Consider the following 24,827-nt stretch of genomic DNA (forward strand, 5'->3'; position numbering starts at 1 on the left):
AATGGTTTAAATTTACAAATTGTGACTTGGATGGAGAGTTATCTCATTGGCACTCATACCACTTCTTAAGATTACCAGTTGCCTTAGTTACAGGGTCATGAGACGAAAATAAAGGGAAAAACAGGTATAATAGACAAACGGAAAAGTAGGGACATACATTTAATAGAGTAGTCCGATGTCGGTAATCTGCATCTTTTCTGCCTGCTTGGCCCTGATGCATGTATACATTTTCTGTTGATAATCAATTTGACATTATAATTATAAAAAAAGAAGATGTGGTATGATTGCCAATGAGACAACTCTCCAAAAGAGACCAAAATGACACAGAAATTAACAACTAACTATAGGTCACCGTAAGCATGTCTTACCATGGCATAACATTTTTATGGCAGTGACAATATACAGCTACATCCAGTTTGATGAATCGATGTTACCACTGTGCTACCATCTTGTTGTTCTATTTCACATTTCTTTCCTGCTTTACAACAGTCAAGAGAGAACTGAGGAATGTTGAAAATCAGTTTACCAATTATCATGGTCAATTTGTAACGATTTAAAACTGTCTGAACATCGGAAGATAATGTTTATTCTTTACAGGTGAATCTGGTCACCATAAATCCTTCGAAAATGCTGACAAATACAAACTTTGAATATCGAACACGAATTCTTTGGCAATTACAAAAATATATGTCTCCTTTACGTTACATACTATTAAAAATACCAAATTTGTATATATTTTTATAAAACGTATTGTTCATTTGTAATGCCATATTTTTCGATACAATTTGACATTCAATCTAGCTGGGTATTTGCATAATATTGAAGTGGCAAAACTATTATGCAAACTTGTTGTCTGCCCATAAAGTGAGAACTGTAAATAATTCTTGTCCATCGGATTTCTTATGAGTAAGAAATCCAGGCTTTAGAAAAATTCAAAAAAGTGCCTAGAATATCAACCAATGTTAGAGTTAGATTTGATTATTTACTTCCTCCCCGGCAGGGGCTGTATATATATTGACTGTGAAATAAAGACTGGCTAAACTTTTTGGGACATATTAGCAAATCGGTAACCTAATTTTGCGAAAAAAATGGACAGTATACATCTCATTTTAGCGAAATAAGAAAACACGTATGTCACTTTACGGAAATTGCTACGTGTTCCTTCTATTATTTGTATTTAGATTGTAAGGATACAAAGTGGATGTGTTCATAAAACTTGTTTTTCTTTTTTGTTTCAATTGTTTTTATTTATATTTAGTAATTAATACATGACTTTGAACAGTTTAATATTTCATCGTTTCTTGAAAATTTTTATATACATGTAGTCGAATAGACTACGTGCGTACTATAGTAAAACTTATAACGAACACACATTTCGCTAATCTGTGCTATAAAACAGACATGTAAACATATAAATTCTGATGATTGAATTCAGCATAAAATGAATAGTACATCAATCTCATTCTTGTATTTTTCATCATACAATAGACAATTTATATAACTAGTGCTTGCTGTATGTATGGTGTGATATTTACTAATTTTGTAAAGTCTCACAGCGACTTTAAGACGTTCAAAGGCATTGTTTTTCGTACCCGTACCTTTATCTTGGTTGTTTGCCTGAAATGTTGAGGGATTCGGTATCATTGTCTACACTATTCTTTCTCTCGGTAGCACAATACAAAGGTTATTTTACCCCTAATCAGACAACTTTAAACGGATGTAATCTCTTTCATCCAGCTTTAAAATTTTATAGGGTACCAAAAGAAAGAAGAAAGATTAAAGTGCCATATCAGTCTAAATGTCGAACTATTTTTTTATGGTTTTACTTCTTTCAAATAAATTTAGGAATCGATTGCAAAAAATCAGATTTCAAAATTCTGTGTATTTAAAATGATGAGAATTTCATTATGACATAATTATTACATAATTAGTTGCTATATTGTGATGTCCACACTTGAATGAAATAAGCTTCTTTGTTTTTCATTCCATCCCAAAATATTTTAAAGATTCTTGTACAACACAGTTTGAACTCCGAAACCATGTCTCAGATTTTCCCTATTGCATTTCATTCTCTCATAAACCTTCAATGAAGATTTCAACCTCAGTTTATAAGAGATCACTAAATTTAATTGGGTATAACATTTGTTCTATTGATGCTTTTTGGATCTGAGACTATATGTTGAAGATAACTGTTCAAGGAACAACATGTGTGAAAATCAGGCATATAGGGGCACACTTCTAGTACTGTAGCTAATTTCATATAAAACTACATTTTAATGTCAAAAATGAATGTGTCAAAATTGAATAAATAAGAATTTTCCTACTTGTACCCCATTTACTTCAATATAATTCACACATGTACCATTTGGATACTTCAGGATTCAATTTGGCCTTTCATCATAAATCAGTTAGGTTTTGACCAGTAAGAAAGCATTTCATATCAGCAATTCTAAATATACAAAGAAAATGCACACACCTACGCATCAATATACATCTGGCGGGAGATGTTATATCATCACTGACCTTGCTGTAAGTCACGGTTGCTACTGATATGGTCAAAACTCCGCTTGTTATGATAAACAGTTACAATAAATAATATTAGAAGTTTAATTACACATTGCATTTTCAATATTGATTTTATTCCTCTTAGTACATAAAATAATATATTTTGTTTTTTTGCATTCATTTTTGTTACAAAAAGTAAGTTATGCATGTTTACACAAAATGATCAGTTGGTCAGTTTAGATGATCTTTATGGGGGATTTCTAGAAATATATATTGTATACAATGACAATATGGTGTTTTACTCCAAGTATATTTTTTTTTTATTTTTGCAGTTTGAAAATGAAATATTTAATTCTTTTAATAAGAATTCATATTTATTACATTATCCTCAAGAAATTCTAGTATAAACATCAGCAACATTAATTGTTAAAAGAAGTAACAAAAACAGATGAAAATTAAATTTTGATAAAATTTAGTTGCTTTTGTATTGTGCTTTCTTAAATATAATTCTAAGATAAGCATGATATAATTTCATGTAAATATTCCGAATATTTCATTAACTCTCTGAACTCGACTATCAATTATTTAAATCAAAATGCTCTTTAATTTTCACCCATCCTAAACAAAATGTGGTTCTGATGGGCGTTATCCTAATTTGTGAATAGCCTTCAAAGTTGAAGAGTGATTGACAGTAAATATATAATAGAATCATTTGTGATTGACAGTAACCCCACCTTATAACCATATGGCACAATACAGCTTATGCTACGTTTACTTTTGACCCTTTCGGGACTGTTATAACTTAAATGTAAATAATGTACATGTTTCAACAATTATAGCGTAATCTGTATTTTCTTTTGACCCTTATGGTACGTCAACTGGGCGCTTAAGCTGCATATGCTATTTATTACAGCATAGACTGCATTTAATATAGCATAGGCTGTATTAATTATAGCATATGCTGTATAAATTATAGCATATGCCATATATTATAGCCTAAGCGACATTAATTACAGCATAGGGTACATAAATTATAGCTTAAGCTGTAGTTTATATAGCATATGCTGTATTAAATGTAGCATAGGCAAAATAAATTACTTTTGACCCTTTCCGTACGCCATATTGTATATTAATTTTCTTATGTATGCGTTTGTACATAGTTTAATAAGGAAACAATAATATTTTAAGTAAACAATAACAAATATAATATATATATGGTAGCAGCTGTGTCATTGAAAATATGTTGTCAATATATGATCAGGTATAGTACATGTCTACTCACTGAACGAATGATTTATATGTTGTATTTAAGAAAAACAAGTTGTTGTTTTCTTACCTTTCTTACACCAAAATATGACCAGGATGTTAAATTACCAATAATGGCTACCAAAACAAACACAAATATTGTAGATAGAAAATATGGGCACCTGAAGTCGCAACAGCATTGTTTAGTTCGCATATGGCACATATCACTGGAAACCCCGGTATAAACATGCCCAGTTATTCACTTCCGTCAGTACAATAGACGCCAAGGGACCCATAGGGATCATAGGGCTATTATAGGTGGAGATAGTAAACGGGCAAACTGTGCAGTGGGGAATTATTTGTTTAATAAAGATGGTTAAAATGATATTTTCTTGGTTAAAGCTTTCTACTGGTCTTCATATTAACATTTAAAGATGTGTTCTTAAATATATTTACCTCAAACGTATGTACCTAAACATAAAACCATCATGTAAACTAATTAGAGTTAGTTCCCTTAGCATGCAGATGAAAATAATGTAAAAAAATATAAATTGGATATTTATTCCAATTAAAGGGTTCATGTTAAGGAAATTTCATTTAATTTATTTTACTGCTTTTTTTTTTTTGTGATTGAGAAACACAAATAATGATGACAATCATTTATAGATATGGATATAATCACATTATTTTATGATCTTCAGCCACAGTCAGAACCATAACTATATGGATTGTGTAAAAAAACATAAATACAAACAGATATCATAAAATATTTACAGGCACATATTCTAAATGGGTTACATTTAAAACATGTCTGTTCTACTTTGAAAGTTTTCTGAGTTTATTAATTTATTGGATTTCTTAATGTAAGTTCCAATGATTTTCAATGTCTCTAGGTTTTCTAACGACTTTTGTAATGTGAAATATAAGATGGGTTATTTAAAATTGAAAGTTTATATTAAATCTTACCTAGATCAAATCGCAACTGCACTCTTGTACAGCAAAGTGGGGTCGCAAGTTATAAGATGGGAACACTTAGGGGAAGGGGCGGGTACACATATGGGGAGCTGTCCAGATCAATTACAACATTTTGAAAATGCCATTCACAGACTTATCACTACCCTGAAAAACAGAAATAATATTTCAAATCGTCGACCATTATCCTTCTTCTGTTAAGAATTTCCTTACTTACTATATGTGTATGTTTCACAATACCTACCTTTCAGTTTTTTGTTGTTGTCGTTTTTGGTAGTGAAACTTTATACATTTACCGGTTGTCCCCATATACACGTACACAATGTGTTAAAACAAACGAGCAAAATATAAAAAAAGTTCACAACGACCAACGTACCTTCCCTTAACCACCGTTTTTTTTTTAACCTAGGTTTAATGAAGTTGATGTAAAGTAGATTTATAGCAACACGAAAATAAGATTTACACATTCCAAACGTCGAATCAGTGTATTCGTTCGACACGCTGTTTTGAAAAGAAAAATCTAAAAGAATACGGAAAGTTAAAAAATTAGCAACAGAACATAAAATACTTCCTGCGAATCAACGTCCTTCGACAGAAGTATCCTGCAGCTTTTCTAATCATAATTTTGTGATCGTTTTATTCGATCGTTCTGACCGATGGTAATATCCACAAAAAAGGTTCCCGTGAACTAGATTTGTCATAGATGATTTCTAATCTAAATCGTATATGTTTATCACACACACATTTACATATATATATATATATATATAATATGGAGAACTCGAATGTGAGATGGGGACGAAGTGCGATGGTGACGCTGATGTGCGATGGTCTTCTCAATAGTGTGGTAATCCTTTCGCTGATGCGCGATGGTCTATGTATGACGCGTTATGTCTAGTTTAAAATCTATACAGATGTGCCATTATTTTGAGAAGTAGAATTTTTATTAGTTAGTATATTAATTTACATTCATTGTTGTCCATAAAGCATTTATGGCATTTTGGTATGGATTATATGTATATATGTGTATGGCTGGAATAAAAGAATCGTTCCTGTAATAAGCCTATTTAACATGCAAATTAGTATTACTAGTATGTGATAATCTTATACTGTTTGAAAATCATTGGAGAACCTTGCTAATAAAATGATTTCATCGATACCTCTAAATATATATCTTTTTAAACGGAGTTTGCAATATTTGAATTATTTGAATATATTTCATATCATATGTGGCCTCAATTTCATACTAGATGAGAGATTGTCTTATTTAATTTTGCTGCATACTCTCAACGTAAGAAAAACAAACCACGATTTGACCAAAGGAAAACAACGGTAAGCCGAGAAAAAGTGCAAAAACACTACACAGAAAGTTAAAGATTGAGCAACACGAACACAACCCTAAAACCAGTGATCAACTCATGTGTCAAAATAGCAACACCCAATTCCTATTCCACGAGTAACTCCTATGATAATACGTTCATGAATAATATCCAATAATAAGACATCATACAAAATGGTTTGTTAATATTCTCATAAATTCCCCATGACACCATCATATCCATACCCATCGGTATATGTAAATTCCCCATGACACCATCAAATCCATACCCATCGGTATATGTAAATTCCCCATGACACCATCAAATCCATACCCATCGGTATATATAAATTTTCCTACACAAAAACTTAACCGATTAGAAAACTTGCAATTAAGACACAGTTTTAAAGACAAAGAATAGACAACACTGTTACTGATAGGAACAATGAATGCATTTAAAAATAACATAACAAAAAAAAAAAAACAACACATAACACAGAAAACTGAAGTAAATGACATTTTTAAAACCAAAAACATGTTTAAATTCAGGTGGTCCGGAAGTGCAAGCAGTTCCTGCTCCACAAGTCATCATGCTCATGTCCATTCTTTCGAAGGGCTTACTTCAGCTTTTTTATTTGGGACCCTTAGTTAAAAATCTTCCTTGTAAGCACCAAACCTCTATCAAGAAAATCATGATAGAATATATACTCCATATGAAGGTGATGTTTGAATGAAGTCGTGTAGAAATCTGTTTCAAAAATAAATGACATGTAGCACAGTTGGTTCCCATAGGAGTGTGGTCTGTCTGTTGAAAAATGTTCCCCCAAACGTCAAAGATATATTGTCAATTAAAATGTCAAGCATCCTAATGATGTCAGTTTCAAAGAATTTTTTTGTTTCATTCTATGAGGTTTTTTTTGCATCAAAGTATGATTTGTCAACTTTAAAAACAAGATATTGCTATTGTTTCTGTAAAACAATATTATATTCGAAATGAATTTACGATATGTGAACACCGGTTAACTACTGTTGCCTATTAATTAGTATCTACGTCGAACTTACACTGCCCCTAGATTAGATAATTTCACGGTCACTATGAAGTTAAGTTTTTAATTGCTAATATAAAACAGAAGTTTAATTTGGATAGCTGTTTCGTTGACATTTCCCAGTAATCTATCGTAAGGAATATTATATAGTTAGGTAATCCAATAAAGTAAAGAGGGACCAGGTCTTCATCTTGGTTGAAATTTCAAACGAACATTTTACAGATAAAATTGTTCAGGATTGTAAATGTAGTATACTGACACAGTTTAAAAACGCAACACACATTTTGATGATTAGTTTCTACCAAATCATGAATCTTCATATAAGTTAACTACTATTCCTACTTACCATACCTCTTTCTGTTTCCTGAGGTAATTGAACATACCGGATTATTGACGTCGCACGAAATAATCCATGAATGATTTTGAAGGGTTTTGTTTCCTTCGTGAAACATTTCTGTCATCATTAATTGAATATGATTGTTAAATTTCCCACCGAAGGTTCGTGGTTCTCTACGGGCACTCCGGCTTTCTCCCACCAATAAAAACTGACCACCACAAAAAAAAGCACAATAGTGTTTAAAGTGGCAGTAAACATCAATCAACCAATCAATTAATCTTTCAATCCATACCCAAACTTACATCAGTAAAATAGAGGCTATAAAGAGTCTGTGTCGCTCTTCTCCATTTCAACAATGGCCAATTTTTAGTAAAAATCCTCATTAAAGGGGAATGACTGTTTTAAGAAGAGTTAACTGACAGTTTCAGCCATGGTAATGTATTTGTAGATCTTATCCGGCTGATCATGTTTCCTTTTAAAGTTTCTATTTATCTCTTATAGTTTTCAAAAAAATATCAATAAAGGGCAATAACTCCAATAACGAATTCGGCCATTATGTCATATTTATGGATCTTGTCTTGCTGATTACTTGATTTTTTTTAAAGTTTCTATCTATCTATTACAGTTTATATATAATAGGCAAATATGGGAAAAATCGTCTTTAAAGGGCAATAACTTCAATAAGGAGTCGACTGACCATTTCGGTCAAGTTGATTTATTTGTAGATCTTGTTTAGCTGATCATTTTTGGTATTTAAAAGTTTCTATCTATCTAATATAATTTTAAGATATTAGGCAAAAACGCAAAAAAATGGTAAAAATTGTCATTATAGGATGATAACTCTAATAAGGAGTCGACTGAAGATTTCGGCCATGTTTGACTTATTTGTAGATCTTGTCTTGGTGATCATTTTTGCTGTTTAAAGTTTCAGTCTATTCTTTTATAATTTTTGAGATAATAGGCAAAAAAATCATCATTTAAGAGCAATATGTCCTTTAAGAAGTCATACGACAGTTTTGACTTGAATAAACAATAGATAGAGCTTAACATTGTGGACATTTCTGTCCCTGTCAGAGTTTTCTATTTATAGCGGTTTTCAAAATAATAGGCAAAACTTGCATTTTACCCCTATGCTCTATTTTTAGCCATGTCGGCCATCGTGGTTGGCAGGCGGGGTCATCATTAAACTAGATACCCCAACAATGACTGTGGCCAAGTTTGCTTATATTTGGCCCAGTACTTTCAGAGGAGAAGATTTTTGTAAAAGTTAACATACGACGGCGGACGACGACGATGGACGACGGACGACGTACGCCAACTAATGAGAAAAGCCTTTTAGGCTAGGTGTGCGAAAACTGTTGCATTTCCATATTGAAGGGACTGAGCAAGGAAAATATGAAGCAGGACCATAAGAATATATCAGACATGAAAACGTGAACGTGCTGTTGCTAGAAAATTTCACATCAGAAACTCCTCTTACTGTCCTTACAACAACGGTACAGGCAGACGGGATTTGTTGATAACCTGATTTATATGTATTAAAAACGCGAGGTCAATAAAGTTTGATTACACGAGACAAGTTAACGACTGAAACGTCAACTGCTAATCAAGTCGTCGAATGCCATGGCAGATAGATTCACGCTATAAAAGTTTCTCATATACTGAAATGCCAAAGAATCAACAACAGAATTTTTTTAAAAAAGGTAAAATTCATCATTTAAAGACATTACTCCTACAAGAAGTCGTTTGACAGGTTTTACTTTAATATACAATAGGTAAAGCTCAACATTCTTCACATTTTTCCCCTATCAGATTTTCTCTATTTAAAGTAAACAAAATAATAGGCAAAACTTGCATTTTACCCCGATCTTCTATTTTAAGCCATGTCGGCCATCTTGGTTGGCAGGCGGGGTCATCGGACACATTTTGTTAAACTAGATACCCCAATGATGATTGTGGCCAAGTTTGGTTATAGTTTCAGAGGAGAAGATATTTGGACGACGACGGATGACGGACGCTACCTGATGAGAAAAGCTCACTTGGCCTTTAAGGCTAGGTGAGTTAAAATTGTTCCATTTCCATATTGACATGACTGAGCAAGGAAAATATGAATCAGGCCATAAGAATATAACAGTCATGAATACGTGAACTGCTGTTGCTGGACAATTTTACGTCAGAAACTCCTCTTACTGGCCTTACAACAACTGTACAGGCAGACGGGATTTCCAGATCAATATGTAGTAAAAACGCGAGGTCAATAAAATTTTATTACACGAGACATGTGAACGGCCGCAACGTCAACTGCTTATCAAGTCGTCGAATGCAATGGCAGACATATGCACGCTATAAATGTTTCCCATATACTGAAATGCCAAAGAATCAACTATTTAGCCCTAAAGTTAAACCGAATTGCCAAAACACATTGTAATGGGTGGGACAGAGGCCAAATCAGAAGGTACAAAACAGAACTCAAAACATGCCCAAAAGAACTGGTTGACCTTTTTATCAATCGTGTAGGCGTTGATTACAGGAAGTAATTGCCTTCGAAGGTGACACATCCATTGACATGGGGAAAACCAGGTTTTCAGTTCATACCACATAATTTGAACATTAAATATGACGTATTCAATTCAACTTTCGAACTGCAAACTATTTTTAGACAATGAAGTAATGAATGAAATTTACTTTATTTTACAAGAAATGCATATTTGAAAATGAGACTTAAAAAGAATAATTTAGTGTTGCGTTTTTAACGTCCCTCAGTATATAGAGTTATTTATAGATATAAGAGATGTCCGTCAGTATATAGAGTTATTTACAGATATAAGAGATCTTAGATGCCTTTCGCAGCAGATGTTTTGATATGTTCAACCATCATTTACCATATTTTGGGACTCTATATATACTTGATACATACTCAGGAGTCGTTGGACCAAGTAACAATCTGTTATTTGATAACAAATAGCTGCAATACCTTCACTAAATCTTCTATAGTAACTACATAAGCTCAAAGTTATCCAACCTTGGCCAACATTTTATAACATCTATCTTCTTTGAATTTGAAGCTATCCCATCTTGAAAACAATGTGACTTATTTAACACATGACATAGGCAAAATCTCTGTGTTCTTACTGTGCTATAATCTGAATAATGCACGGCTAAGGTGTGCATTAACCACCTCAGATATACTACACAATTCAAATGTACTCTTATGTTTAGGAGCGGATCCAGGATTTTTCAAAGGCATAGAGACGTAATTCCATAAAAAAGTTTGACGGTTTTAGGATGAAACATTATATATTTTCCAATCAAAGGGGGCATACGCCCTCTTCACCCCCTCCCCCCAAATGACTATTTGTGGATCGAATTTAATGAGGTTTATATTCAAGTATGTGCCAAAACAGAAAAAATAAATACTAGTAAGTTGGAGATCAATCAGAAGTACATCAAACGGAACTAAAATTGTAAGAGATGTGGGTTATACGTCAATAAGACAGCAATCAAACGACAAAAACCACCTAAGCACATATAAAGTGCAACGTATAGTGTTCAATAATAGACAGGTATCTAAATAATATGTCAAGTTCTAAATCGTTAATGTCGGTATCAAAAGCTCACACAGAGCTTATGTTGTATTGTTATTCAACTTGTCGACTTAAAAGAAAACTTTTTTGTTTTGATTTGATCGTCATGAATTTATATAAAAATTGTGAATAAATTTAACAGAAACAATCAAAGATCTGCCGTTAAAACGCAATTCTCAAGATACTGTAACTATTTAGGAGAAAGCCTGAATATCAAAAAAGTTATAATTTAAAAGTTACCAACCTTTTACTACTTAAATGCGTATTCCCCCTTTTTTTACAACTGTTTCCAAATTTTGAAACGTGTTTGGCGTGTTTAATATATGGTTCATATCCTTTTTTTACAGAATCAGAGATTCCAGAGCATATATATCTTTATTTCTCAATAAACCATTTACATTGGAATGGTACAGAGAACACATAATATTAATAACAAATCAACATGTATGAGAGAGATGTCAGCCCGGATCACACAACCCTTTATTAACAATTTTAATAAATTTGCAGTTTCGAAAGTATCGATTTTCTTTTGCAGGTCATAAGATTTGGACGTTTTGAAAATTTTTCTTGAATAAATAAATTTCGGATGTTAGCAAATTTCCTGCATGACATAATGTAATGAAATTCGTCACCAATTTCATTCGAGTCGCATAATGTACAGATTCGTTTTTCACGTTGGATATTTTGCCATCTTCCTTGTTCAATAGGTAGCTTTTGATTTGTTGTCCTGAACTTGCAGAGTTCTACTATTTCGTTGGTTTCTAAAATATCAAAATAACTTTCGAATTCGAGTTTTTGTTTAAATAGCCGGTAACAAAGTGATTTTGACGAGTTTTCCATTTCACTATGCCAATTTTGTTCATATTGATCTTTCATACTTTGAACAACTGTGTTTACCAACCATCCCTTGTTAATAAAAGTGTGTGTGTTCCATACATATGCCAATCCACAATCATTGAGTATACTCATTATACTCGATAACCATGGATACCCTACATTATTTACAATATTCAATTGATAAATCAGTTTGTATGTTATAGAGGACAGTCTCGAACTTTTACCCTCAATTAATTTTGTCCAAAATGACACAATTCTTGCTTTTATATGTATTTCGAGAGGAAACCTTCCAAGTTCGCCATATACCATAAAAGATGGTGTTGACGATTTAAGTTGTAAAAGCATCTTACAAAACTTTAAGTGAACCCTTTCAATGATATCGTTGTTACCTGTTCCCCATATTTCGCAACCGTACAAAAGTGCGGGCACGACCATTTTATCAAATAGGTCTAACTGTATTTTAATAGACAAATTGTGTAATCTTCCTAGCTTTAAAACCTCATACATGGCTTTTAGGCCTTTACGAGAGGCTTCTTCTTTTGCTTTTTTAAAGTTTCCATTACGGTTAAGTAAAACTCCCAGATAGTAAAAATCTGTAACCGTCTCTATAATATTTCCCCTATATCGAAATTCTATTCCTCTTGGAAATTTTCCTCTCGAAAATATTACTATTTTTGTTTTGTTTACATTTACCTTTAGTTTCAATTTTTTACAATAGCTTGAGAACACATTTAACTGAAATTGCAAGTCAGAGGGGGTTTCAGCTATAAAAACAGTATCGTCCGCGTATAGAATAGCAAATAATTGAATATAAATTTCTAATTTTTCATTAAACTCTGCACTTATTGAGGTTAGGCCGTTAACGTTACAGCTTTTTATAAAATTATCAAGATCATTTAGGTAAATATCAAAAAGAAAAGGCGATAGATTTTCCCCTTGTCGTACTCCATTTAAACAGGGAAAATATTCTGATACTTCGTTGTTATAAACGATTCTGGATGTTGTATCTTTTTACATGTTTACTATGACGTTGTACATGTTCCCATTCATGTTATTTACTAAAAGTTTGTACCATAACCCGTCTCGCCAGACAGTGTCAAAAGCCTTTTCGAAGTCTACGAATGCACAGTACATCTTTTTCTTTTTTGATTGCAAGATATGAAAAAAAGATTGCAATACAAACAAATTATCTAATGTGGAATAATGTTTTCTGAACCCACACTGATTTTCACATAAAATTGAAAAATCATCAGATAACTCTGTAAGTCTATTACTGAGGACTGCGGTAAACAATTTTCCTAAGCAACTTAAAATGGTTATTGGCCTATAATTTTTGGGATCTTGTCTATTACCTTTGCTTTTATAGAATGGTTTAATATCACCAATTATCATCAAATCTTAAAACAGAAGAATATCTATCGGTAACTATATACCAATGATTAAGCAAAACTTTTTTTCCTTATTCAAAAATACAAAGCATGATAAATCGACCACAGGTGGAACTTTAATTTGTACAGCATTACTAAAATTGTTTTTGAAACTTTGTGGCTAGGTCGTGGTTAACTTTGTAAATAAACACCTCATGGATACCAGGATTAAAATTTTGTACGCCTTTTAGTCTACAAAACGTTAGTGACGATCTAATCAAAAAAGTTTAAAAGGCCAAGTAAAGTACTAAGTTGATTGATTGATTGTTGGTTGCTTAAGTTGAAGAGCATTGAGGACACAAAGGTTTTGCCAAATAAAGCTAAGGTATAAGTTTACATTTGTTCTGGAGTGTGCAATGTCTTTTCGTAGGTCTTCATCACACTAATGAACACGAAGAGAAAAAATCTTCTGGAACTTTTAAACTTGTGAATTTGATTCAAATGGAAAGAATACAATGCCGAAAGAAATTTACTACTACCACTGGAATAGAAAGTAACGCATACGATGTAAACTAACATTATCAACTGTAGCCTCGCATCCCGGTCCAACTCGGATCCCAGGATATATCACCTGATCTAAACGAACAATCTTAACATATACGAAATGTAACATACAGATAAAAATACACGCGGAAGTTCAATACTGGATGTTTTAATCTAAAAGATTTGACCGACATTATCTAATCAAATGTAATCAAGGAAGTTATAAAACAATGGCTTTTTGTTCTTTTGGACTCAGATAACATTAATTAAGGTAGGTATAGTGTACAGTTTTTATAGTGCGTTTTGCACGAATCTTCACATTTTATTCGAATCCACACCACGTTATTTCGTGTGAAATCGATTTATTCTTATTTCGCAGGTATATTAGTTTAATTCTGGATTGACTGACTTATTTTTAATGATATACACATTTTAGAAAATGATGAAAAAAACGTCGGTGACGCCATGGTCACATTACAAAATTATCTCTATGAGCTGATAGACACAAAACAGCCAATCAGAAGACGTGTTACATCCAAAATTAAATTATTTAATCATAAAATGAAATGTACTTCGAGTTTTTGATAAAGTGTATTCAAAACAGAAATTCTAATTCAATTATTTTGTATCAATGGTTCTGATTGGATGGCAATACGTGTAAAATTCTCTATCTCCATGTCTGTAACTAAGGAAGCCGGCATTTTGAATTCCGAAATGTATTGATATGTAATTTCTCCAATAATAAGCAAAAAACCTCACATTTTGCACCTAGAAATCTTCTTTTTATCAAATTTTATTACATTCTGAAGCGGACAAGAAGCCAGAAAACGCCCGGTGTTTTCCAACTTCCAAGCAAGGACCGAAGCTCATCAACTCGGCACTAAAATACTGACTAAAATTGAATGATTTGTTTATTTTGCATTAGAATAGAGATAACTGTATTGTATTTGAAGCTTTACGGACGTCCATCGGTAGTTTTACTGTTTTATAGGTCTGGATTGCTTCGTTTTTTCATATTGTCTTTGAAAAGCTCGGTTCAGTTTTGATTTGAAAAAACGGACGTTTAAACTTTGTACGTAATACGCGAATAAAATCTAGACGATAAAAATGGAAAAAATATCCGTAGTTTCAGCTAATTAAATTTGGAATTAAATTACAAGGAAAGATTGTAAAAAAAATTCTGCCTATTCGAAATAACCTAAAATATGTGATTCACACTTTAAAATAACCCGCTACGCGTGTTATTCAGTGTGCACCACATTTTTTGATGTTATTTCTTCATAGACAGAAAAAATATTACAGTCATTCCTTAAATAAGGGTCATAAGAACTAAAAGGTCAAGGTACAAAAATATGCGAACACTTTTTTCGTAAGGTTGATATCTATCGGCGAGCTCTGTAAATGCTTTAAAAATGAAACATCTGTTTGATCGATGACAAAATTAACAAAACATCTATCATGGATCAACATCAAATGTAGGTATTTAATCCATGAAAATTATAAAAAAAGAGAGAGAGAAAAGACACAAAGAGGGCACTCAAAAAACATTATTCCAATAAAAAAAAGCAACAACACCATGGCCCAAAAAAAAAAAAAAAAAGCAACAATACCATGGCAAAAAAAAATAAAAAAAAGCGACAACACCATGGCCAAAACAAACAAAAAAAAAGCGACAACACCATGGCAAAAAAAAACAAAAAAAACAACAACACCATGGCCAAAACAAACAAAAAAAGCAACATCACCATGGCAAAAACAAACAAAAAAAGCGACAACACGATGGCCAAAAAAAAAAAAAAAAAGCGAAACAAAATCAACAAAACATTACGCAAAAACCTGTGAAGATTTAGCAAAACGAACTCCACCAAAAGTGGGTGGTGAATACAAGTGCTGCGGTTCCTGTTCCACTAGTGACACCCATCGTGTTACTATTGTCGTATATCGGAGTGGTTGGTGCATACAAGTGCTGCGGTTCCTGTTCCACTAGTGACACCCATCGTGTTACTTTTGTCATATATCAGAGTGTGTGGTGAATTCAAGTGCTGCGGTTCCTGCACCACTAGTGACACCCATCGTGTTACTATTGTCGTATATCGGAGTGGTTGGTGAATACAAGTGCTGCGGTTCCTGCTCCACTAGTGACACCCATCGTGTTACTTTTATCATATATCAGATTCCTCTTCACAGTAGTAACACTTGTACATTTTACTTTTTCCATTCCTAGACAGATAAAAAAATAATTTACCATCTAGAAAATAGTAAAGGAAAAAAATATTGTTTTCTTTCAAAAAGATGACACATACACGCTTAATGACTGTGAATCAAAATAACCTACACAAAAGTACGACTCATATTTCTTTTAGATGTGTAAATACAGCAATTAAAATCGAGTAAAGCAATTGTTGTATATGTTCTTTTTTATTGTGTTTTGAAAAGTACTTTATTTGAACCATTGCATTTTTTTTTTCAAATTGAAATATTGTTTATTTACTCGATAAATCCTGGACGCTACCTGCAAAAAAAACCCGTACAAATAGAAATTTATTAGGTCACAACGTGTACTTTTTCATCCAATTACAAGTAATTTGAAAAGCGTCCGTAAATGAAAGGAAACATAGATGATTCTATGAATGAATTTTCTCTGAATCTTGCATTCGTGTATGTATAAAAGGGCTTTGTTTTATATTTAAGAATAAATGCAGTTAATGGATTAATTCAACTTTTATATGATTAAAAATTAAGAATGAATGATAATAACGTTCTATCACAAATACTAACGTACTACAAGTACCAGTAGTTATTTCAAGCTTCGATTGATTCCATGTCTTACTTAAAAATTGTGTTTTTTTTTTATTTTACACTTTGTATCATATCCACGAGAAAAAAGACGTTACCACACTCGAAAATAAAACACGAATCCAAACGAACACTTTACCTACTGTGTTGTGTCAATTGAGACACTAAATGTAAAGTGGAAATATTTTGAAAAATGTATTTTTAAACTACTGTGGTAAACTATCCTGTATTTTAGAAAAGAGGCGAATTACTGTTGAATTAGTGTCATTTGTAGAAACGAGGATACTGATGGAAATGAAAAATATGAAAAATGTAGCACCACAGTTTCATGAAAATTGGAGAAAGCGTTTTTGAGTTATTGTCCGAAGTGTTGACAAATGACACTTTTCATGTATGCATTGACACTTTAAATTTTCTTTTTGATGATTCTTCTGAAACAAAGAACATGAATTAATGCAAAAAAAAACATAAAGAGCTGCGCCATGAGCGCATGATACGCCCGTTGTCCTTTTAGCTCGTCTCTATGCTTTAAATGAATTTTCATTTGTATGATCAGCTAGAAATACATGAGATATGCTTAAATAACCCCCCCTTCCCCCCCCCCCCAAAAAAAAAATAGAAATAAAAAGAAGAGATGCACACTCAGTAGTACACATTGACACAAAACATGAATAATTTGGCAATATTACGTATTACGGCTACCTCAAGTTTAGCTAAGTTTGTGTCCTCGATTATTGAACGAATAGAATAACCGCCCAAGGTGTGAAAAATAGACAGTTTTTGACGATTTTTCAACGATTAAAGTTCCACAACTCCGCAATATCATATCGGAAATTTGTAAAAAAAAAAAAACAAAAGGGAGCTTATTTCAATAGATATAAACAAGTCACCAAAGTTTCATGAAAATTGCTCAAAGCGTTTTTGAGTTATTGTCCGAAAACTGGAAAATCCCCCCCCCCCCCCCCCCATTTTATGAATAAAGTCCCAATACTCCAAAACATAAAATCAGAAATTTTTAAATATGGAAAGGCAACTTTTGTCAATGTATGTCAACAATTCAACAATTCACCAAAGTTTCATGAAAATGAAAAAATGCTCAAAGCATTTGTGAGTTATAGTCAGAAAGCTGGAAAATCCTCCAGTTTTTTATGAATAAAATCCCATAACTCGGAAAAGTAAAATCGAAAATTCATACAAATCGAAAGGGAGCTTACGTCAATGGACATAAAAAAAAATCCCCAGTTATATGAAAATTGGTGAAAGCGTTTTTGATTTATTGTCCGAAGTGTTGACAGATAGACAGACAGACAGACAGACAGACAGACGGACAAGGGTATACAGGCGTATAAAATTAAGGGAAACTGTTCAAGTTTGCTTAGAGAAAGTTTCTTGAACTATAACTATCGAAAGAATAGAGATGGAAATATTGCATGATTTGACAATCTCTGCCGGAGTTATAAAACATATATTGACTATCCTCGCTAGAATACTCAAACGTTTTCCACAGTTACACAGCCGTAGGAGTCATTTGACATGTGTAGCAATCATGTTCGAAAATCTAATAATGCAGATTTTTAAAAATTATATAGGATGTTGGGTACACAAAAATCTTTTCTTAGACAATTTATCTACCTGACAATTTAGAAATTTTCTTGTTTTGAGAAAAGCTTGAACATTGATACAGATAAGAGATCTACAATGCTGCATAGAAATCAAATTCATGCAAGTTGTCAGCGCAAAAAAAAAAATGTTTTTGAGTATTTGAGTAATACGCAACTTCAATAGGATTTTATCATTGAGAAAAGAAAAAAAACAAAACAAAACAAGATCCAGCATTAATCGTGATCGAACACAATTAATAAATCTTTCAGTGTAAATCCATCGAAGAGAAATATTTTTTTTAAAGGAAATCTCTATCTCTGAAGTTTAATTTGAAAGCTTTGTTGCCAACATTTCAATAAAATTCTAAATGTAAAATACCATTTAAAAATAGATCCATGAAGATTAAATGACAGATACAAAAAAAAAGAATATTTGGACGTGCCTTTTAACTGATAGCAACATAACAAAAAATGAGATATCTAGAGCTCAAAGCAGTCATAAACAATAGAAAAATATCATTACCACATGTCCTACTCTAAATTACCAACCTTGGGAATGCGTTCAAAAAGTTCCAAAGACGTCCCAGATACACCAACTTCCTCATGCAATAACAATAACACAAACATATAAACGATTTCAACCTGGCTAGTTTTGAGGATAGATTTTGAGACGTCCCGTTTGGCTTGATTTAAAACAGAGTTACTGTTGGTATGCGTTAGTTCAAACCTTTATGGAACCATTGCATTGAAATTTAGGAAATAAAATCATCACGACTGGCGTATAGTGAATGGAAATGTATTTCTTCTCTTTGGGTTGTAATCAGAAGTTGTCTGCTCACATAAGATAAAATACTTGATCCAATAAACAATAAACAAAAATAAAATTATGCCTTTCCATACATAGGATGTCATCTTATTTCAAAGATCAATTTGTTTGGGAATGAAATAAAGAGCTTAATTTGCTGTCGTGCTCTTGACACGATACTGATCTGATTCAAAAGAAATTTGGGGAAGACCGACTGAATTCGACACTTCATAAGTTCTACGGTCACCATTACAAATACGTTGTCTGATGCGGTGCGTCTCTGTCTCAACTCAATAGCGACATGTTATCACGTTCTAAGATCTTAGCTACAAAAATAGTGGTCTGATCTGTTTTACCGATTGTGCCATTTTGACTGAGTGTTGATTCGCATTGCGGGTGATGTACACATAACATAAGACGCATACTCTGTCAACTCATCCAGTTTTGCTTCTTTTTGATTTCATGCAATTCCCTTAGTTTTTTTTTTTTTTTTTTTTTACCTTGAATTGTATATTCGTAATGGACTTACTAGATTAGAATATCGGTAATCAATTCTAAATGATGACCATAAAACTTAAGTAGTGTCGATTTCAGTCGTTTTTCCTAATAAATCTGTTGGAGCGATTTTTATGAAAGGAGTGCATCCCTATAATTGAAGTCTACGTGTGAAAAAATTCGAATTAACCATGTCTGTAAAAAATGACATTCAACTATTGAAATAAATATATAACATTTTGTCGGATTTCCTTAACGTCGATGTTAATGCTTACAACATTGCAGGGAAATGCAAGAATCGGGGCAAAAGCGGAATTTCTGATACTTTCTGAAATTACAATGTCAGTGTGAATGAGTAAAATGAAATTTTCTTTGGCAGTTTCAGAATAAAACCGAAAGATGCTTAGTGTGACTAAAAAAGACAGAACAGCCGGGTTTGGCAGACTTCTGAGAGAAAGAAAGTACAAACGCCAGAAAATAACAAATGGACGAGAGCCTGTAGGAAATCTGGTAAAAGAAATTGATGAACATGTAGATAGCGAAGAAAGTGATGAAAGTATAAAACCGTCACAAAATATGAGACGCAAGCGTAGAGCTGTTGTCACTAGTGATAGTGAAAGTGAAAACGATATAGTAAAAAAGAAACGAAACAAACATCAAAATACTGAATATTATGGTGATAAATATAATTTCACAAGAGTTAGTGATAATTCAGAAGATTCTTCTAGTGTGGATGTGAAAGCATCGGATAATGATGATGATGACGATAATAATAAAGATGACGATTACAATGCGGACGATGATAATTATGAAGACGATGATGATGAAGACTTCATCGACGACAACAAAAATGATGACGACTACGACCACGATGACGATGACGATTACAACCCCGATGATGATAATGATATTTATGACGACGATGATGATGATGACGAAGACGACGATGATGATGATAATGATGATGAATTTGACGTCGAGGCGATGGATGACGAGGAGGAAGATGAGAAAGACAAAGAGGAGACGGAAGAGGGAGATAAAACAAATACTTTACAAATAGATAATGTAAATAATGAAGTACCCAAAGGGGAGATGTCAATTTTTAGATTAGATGTGCATAAGGTATACGGGCTTGCTAATGTAAAGTCAGAAGAACAGTTACTGAAGATACTTGTCAAAGCAGTAACTGAAATGAAATGTGTCAAACACGAAGCATTAAAAAATAGAAAATGCGAACCTTTTTTACTTGCTTATTTCTACTACAAAACTGAGAGGGACATAAATTCAACAGCAGATTCAATAAACAGACATCGGAAGTTGGAAGATCGTCAAGCTTTTATACCTGGTTCCCGCAAAACAGGCAATATTCTAACTTACTACAGGTTCAAGACCTCCATTGAACATCAAAAAATTCCAGAAGTGTATTTCCTATGTAATGGCGAAGGATATCATGCCATTCTTCATTTATGTGACACTACATTTAGGTCTAAAATAGCAAAAGAATTTATAGATGGCAACAAAATTAAAGAAATCGAGACTATTAACATCGCTGGACCTGATGTTACTACAAAAATTACATATAAAAGTAATTTCAACATCGAATGTCATTCCGAATCATTTCTGGAAAAAGTTGTGAATTATCTGGCAGGCTATATAAAGACAGATTCACAACTTTTTACAGTCATTCAAGGTAAAAAAGGGCAAGATGTATTAATGAAAATAGGCTTAAATTTCGTCAGAGTGTGTAAACAAATGACATACGGTACTTATGCATGCATCTTCGATTTGTTTTCTTTGCATACGGAGAAATGTTCTGATGAAACCCATGCATACTTTTTGGAAGCTTTAGACTATGTGCAACGTGTAACCAATCGAACAGAAACTGGTAAATTAAACAAACGCTTCGATAAGGAAATTGTAAATATGATATTAGAAAAAAAATTGTCTGACCGATATTATTTAAGTCATCGATTTGCAAGAGACTGGGAAATAGCCTCTGAGGTTACTTTAAATGAACAATTTATTGATAAATCTGTTAAGAATAATCCTGACAAATGCCAATACATGCGTTCAATAAAGTCATGGAGCAGTGCTCCAACTCTTCAGATGGTAACTCAAGCTCTTTACCGACACTTTCCAGATATTAGTAAGTTAAAGACAGCTTTGCGTCTTAAAAGAATAAAGCTGAAATTCTCAAGTCAAAATTGGCAGAAACAGGAACATAGTTTGCAGGATTTTGTACATGGTTATATTGCTGATAAAAATGAAAAATGTTATAAAATTGCTCAAAAATGGTTTAACCTATCAGGCAAGTTTAGTCAAATAATAAACAAGAACTTTCAAAGGTTCTTAAAATTTCATCCGTTAATGGAATTTGAATTCAACAATCACTACAAAGGATCAGAAATTCTAGTATTTCCATGGTGTTTCTCCAATGAAATTGCCAAATTTGAACTAACTGATATAGCAACTGTATTGGCCATAAATGAAGAAAGTGCTGAAACAATAACAGACATTCTTTGTTGTTCTTTGACAGCTTATGACAAAAATTGTTTTCAACTAACTAAAGACAGTTGTCTGTTACCCTATTCATCACCTTTTCATAAAAAACTTACCAGAAAGTTAAAATATTTCTCAGAAAAAAGAAAAGATGCTGAATCTACTGCAACTAACACTTTTCTTTTTCAGCAGTATGAACAAAAACCTGAAAAAATTGAGAAAACTGCAATCGTTCAAAATATTCTTGCACAAGAAACTATATGTTGTGAACGTGTGGATGAACTGGAAGAATCTTTCAATGTCATTAATCCGGTCATCACAAAGAAAATGTTACGGAAGATTAAAACATTGGGTTTGAACTTAAAAGAAGGAAAAGTAGTGAATTTCTTACGAAGTAGATGTCCTTTGAGAGAGGATGAATACAATGAACTATACCTTTATGGCGAACAGTTTTCTAAACATGACTTAACGTATATACCTGGAGATAAAATACTGTGTAATGACATAGTTTTATTTGATGTTTTAGCTTTTGATGAAAAGAATTCACAGACTTTTCTGTTTCATGTTAAAAAAGATCTTGACCACCAAACTAGGGAAGCATGTTCACAGATACGAAATGCAGCTGAACTGTTATGGCATGATTTAATTAGGGACCAGGATAATTACGTGCAGTTATTCTGGGAAAATGCATCCACTCTACCAAAGGGTGGCAATCCATCTTTGATATTTTTAAAAGAAAAAATGGACAAAATCGGCAAAGATAAATACATCCGAATGTTTTCCAAAGATGTGAAAATTACTTTTGTGTTTGCATTCATGACAATTAGAGGAAAAACAAAGAAAGAGATGAATGTAAAAAAAGCGGTGACAAAAAAAGATTTTAAAGATAATGACTTCCCTGTTGGTGTTTTTCGGTATCTAAAGCAACATAATATATTGAAAGATAATGGTTGTATTTCTGAAAGTTTTATTAGAATGACATCGAAACAGTTTGAGCATTTTGCCATTAACATACCAAATGTTAACAAAGAAACAGCCGACCAGCTTTACAGTTTCTTGTTAGAACAAACTACATACAACTTATCAACTACTACGAAACTAGAGCTGCTAACACTTGATTGTAACTTTTCACGATATCAGATGGGAGGAACGAGACATTTTGATCTTAAGATAATGCAAATACCATCAAAATAGTAAAAAAAACAGACAGGGACTACATTTGACATTAATATATCAAAGTGTACTTACCTTTCTTTAATTTTTTCTCCTCACGTGAAATTCTTTTGGTATTTCTTTATGTTTGTTTCCATCGTCTTTTATCTTAAAAAAGCAAAAAAATCATATGAACTACTCCATTTTTATTTTTAGATTTTATTAGTAGACATGCTTTGCCTTCAAACTAGTTTAACCTCGCCACATTCTGTATGTGCCTGTCCCAAGTCAGGAGCCTGTAATTCAGTTGTTGCCGTTTGTTGCTGTTTATCATATTTGTTTTTCGTTCATTATTTTGTATATAAATCAGGCCGTTAGTTTTCTCGTTTGAATTGTTTTACATTTGTCATTTGGTATCTTGTGGAGAGTTGTTTCATTGGCAATCATACCACATCTAATATTTTGTTTTTATATATATTAAAAACAGGCAGATTTCTACTTCCATCAAAATTGTTGTCTCCCATCAAAAATTTTATTCCACTGCATATTAATATAGATAGCGAAATCAACATTTGATTGGATGAGACTATCCCACGTGACGTCGAACAAAACTTCATATTCTCCTCTGAACGTCGGGACCTCCATGTGCGTCGTTACGCGCGGTTAATGTTTAAATAACGTTTTGAACGTTTTTTTTAGAGATAGTTAAGTAATTTCGTTTTCAAAATTATTTCAGATCTAAAAAAAAACCAAAAAGAATAAATGATTAAATTTTGATCGGTACTTTTTATCATTGTTAATGTGTTTAGTTGCAAAAACAAAAACAAACGGAGAAGAAAAAGAAATATGTAATCTAATATCTTATGTTCAGGAAGTAAAACAAAATATATATAATGGAATAAAACATTAATTTCCCTTGGCTTAGGGAGATATGAAGATTTTTTCACCCTCGAAAAGTCATATTTCCCTGGGGCGATGCCCTCGTGAAATATTAATTTTCTTGGGTGAACAAATCTTCATATCTCCCTCAGGCACGGGAAATAAATGTTTAGTGTCCAATGTCACATACGGGTTCTTGAATCGGCATCATACTGGAACAACAAATTTTGTCGCTTGTGCTTAGGCCAGTCAACAAATGTCAAATATTTTGCAATATCTCTGAAGGAAAAAGAAGAACAATCTTACAATATATCGGCATTATCTTCTTATTTGAAATGTGCACTCAGTTTTGCTTGATTGATTTATTTCAGGTCATATTGAGAAAAAAAATCCTGGTTATTCCACTGTTTACTATCAACCTGCCTATGGTAAGAAAAGTTTTTTGTCACCCTAAAATTGATAGATATGCAGTTTCTAAAAATGTTGACATTGTCGCATGGGGGAAAAGTACAACAAAATACCGAACTCCAAAGCAAATTCAAAAGGGGAAGTCCATAAAACTGACAAAATCAAACGCTATGTAACACACAAACAGCATGTAAATCCTGCGTAACACGGCGACAGTGATTGTTTTATTCATTTGCTCCAAACTGATAAAAAAATGTTTTACAGTAAATTTTAATCACTGAAGTTATTAAACTTCGACTATATATATTTTTTTACTGTATTTTTGTTAAAGCATACAATTCACAATTTACTCAGATTAAACGGTTCAAACAAAATCTTATCAAAACTTATTTCGAATTGAATAAATTCATTTTAAATGCAGTTCATAAATTAGACTAC

General features: G+C 32.6%; 2 protein-coding genes across 3 annotated transcripts in view; one reads left to right on the forward strand and one right to left on the reverse strand.

Moving 5' to 3' along the window:
- LOC127702156 (PI-PLC X domain-containing protein 3-like) overlaps window positions 1-4,270 on the reverse strand; it is a 30,188-nt gene extending 25,918 nt beyond the window's left edge. The window contains exon 1 of one of the 2 annotated variants that reach the window (XM_052206262.1): window positions 4,207-4,270. Coding sequence is in view for 1 of the 2 variants with exons in the window: in XM_052206261.1 (XP_052062221.1) it covers window positions 3,842-3,973 (132 nt within the window). In the remaining variant the exon portion in view is untranslated. Of the gene's footprint in view, window positions 1-3,841; window positions 4,047-4,206 lie in introns of those variants that run through there. The other variant, XM_052206261.1, reaches the window with a different exon arrangement.
- Window positions 4,271-13,443: 9,173 nt separating this feature from the next.
- Window positions 13,444-23,301, forward strand: LOC127702116 (uncharacterized). The gene is made up of 2 exons (XM_052206189.1): window positions 13,444-14,025; window positions 19,831-23,301. The coding sequence occupies exon 2, from the start codon at window positions 19,851-19,853 to the stop codon at window positions 23,142-23,144; it is 3,294 nt and encodes a 1,097-aa protein (XP_052062149.1). The 5' UTR covers window positions 13,444-14,025; window positions 19,831-19,850; the 3' UTR covers window positions 23,145-23,301.
- The last annotated feature ends 1,526 nt before the right edge of the window (window positions 23,302-24,827 follow it).

The sequence above is a fragment of the Mytilus californianus genome, unplaced genomic scaffold, assembly GCF_021869535.1.
Source record: "Mytilus californianus isolate M0D057914Y unplaced genomic scaffold, xbMytCali1.0.p SCAF_5, whole genome shotgun sequence".
Lineage (NCBI taxonomy): Eukaryota > Metazoa > Mollusca > Bivalvia > Mytilida > Mytilidae > Mytilus > Mytilus californianus.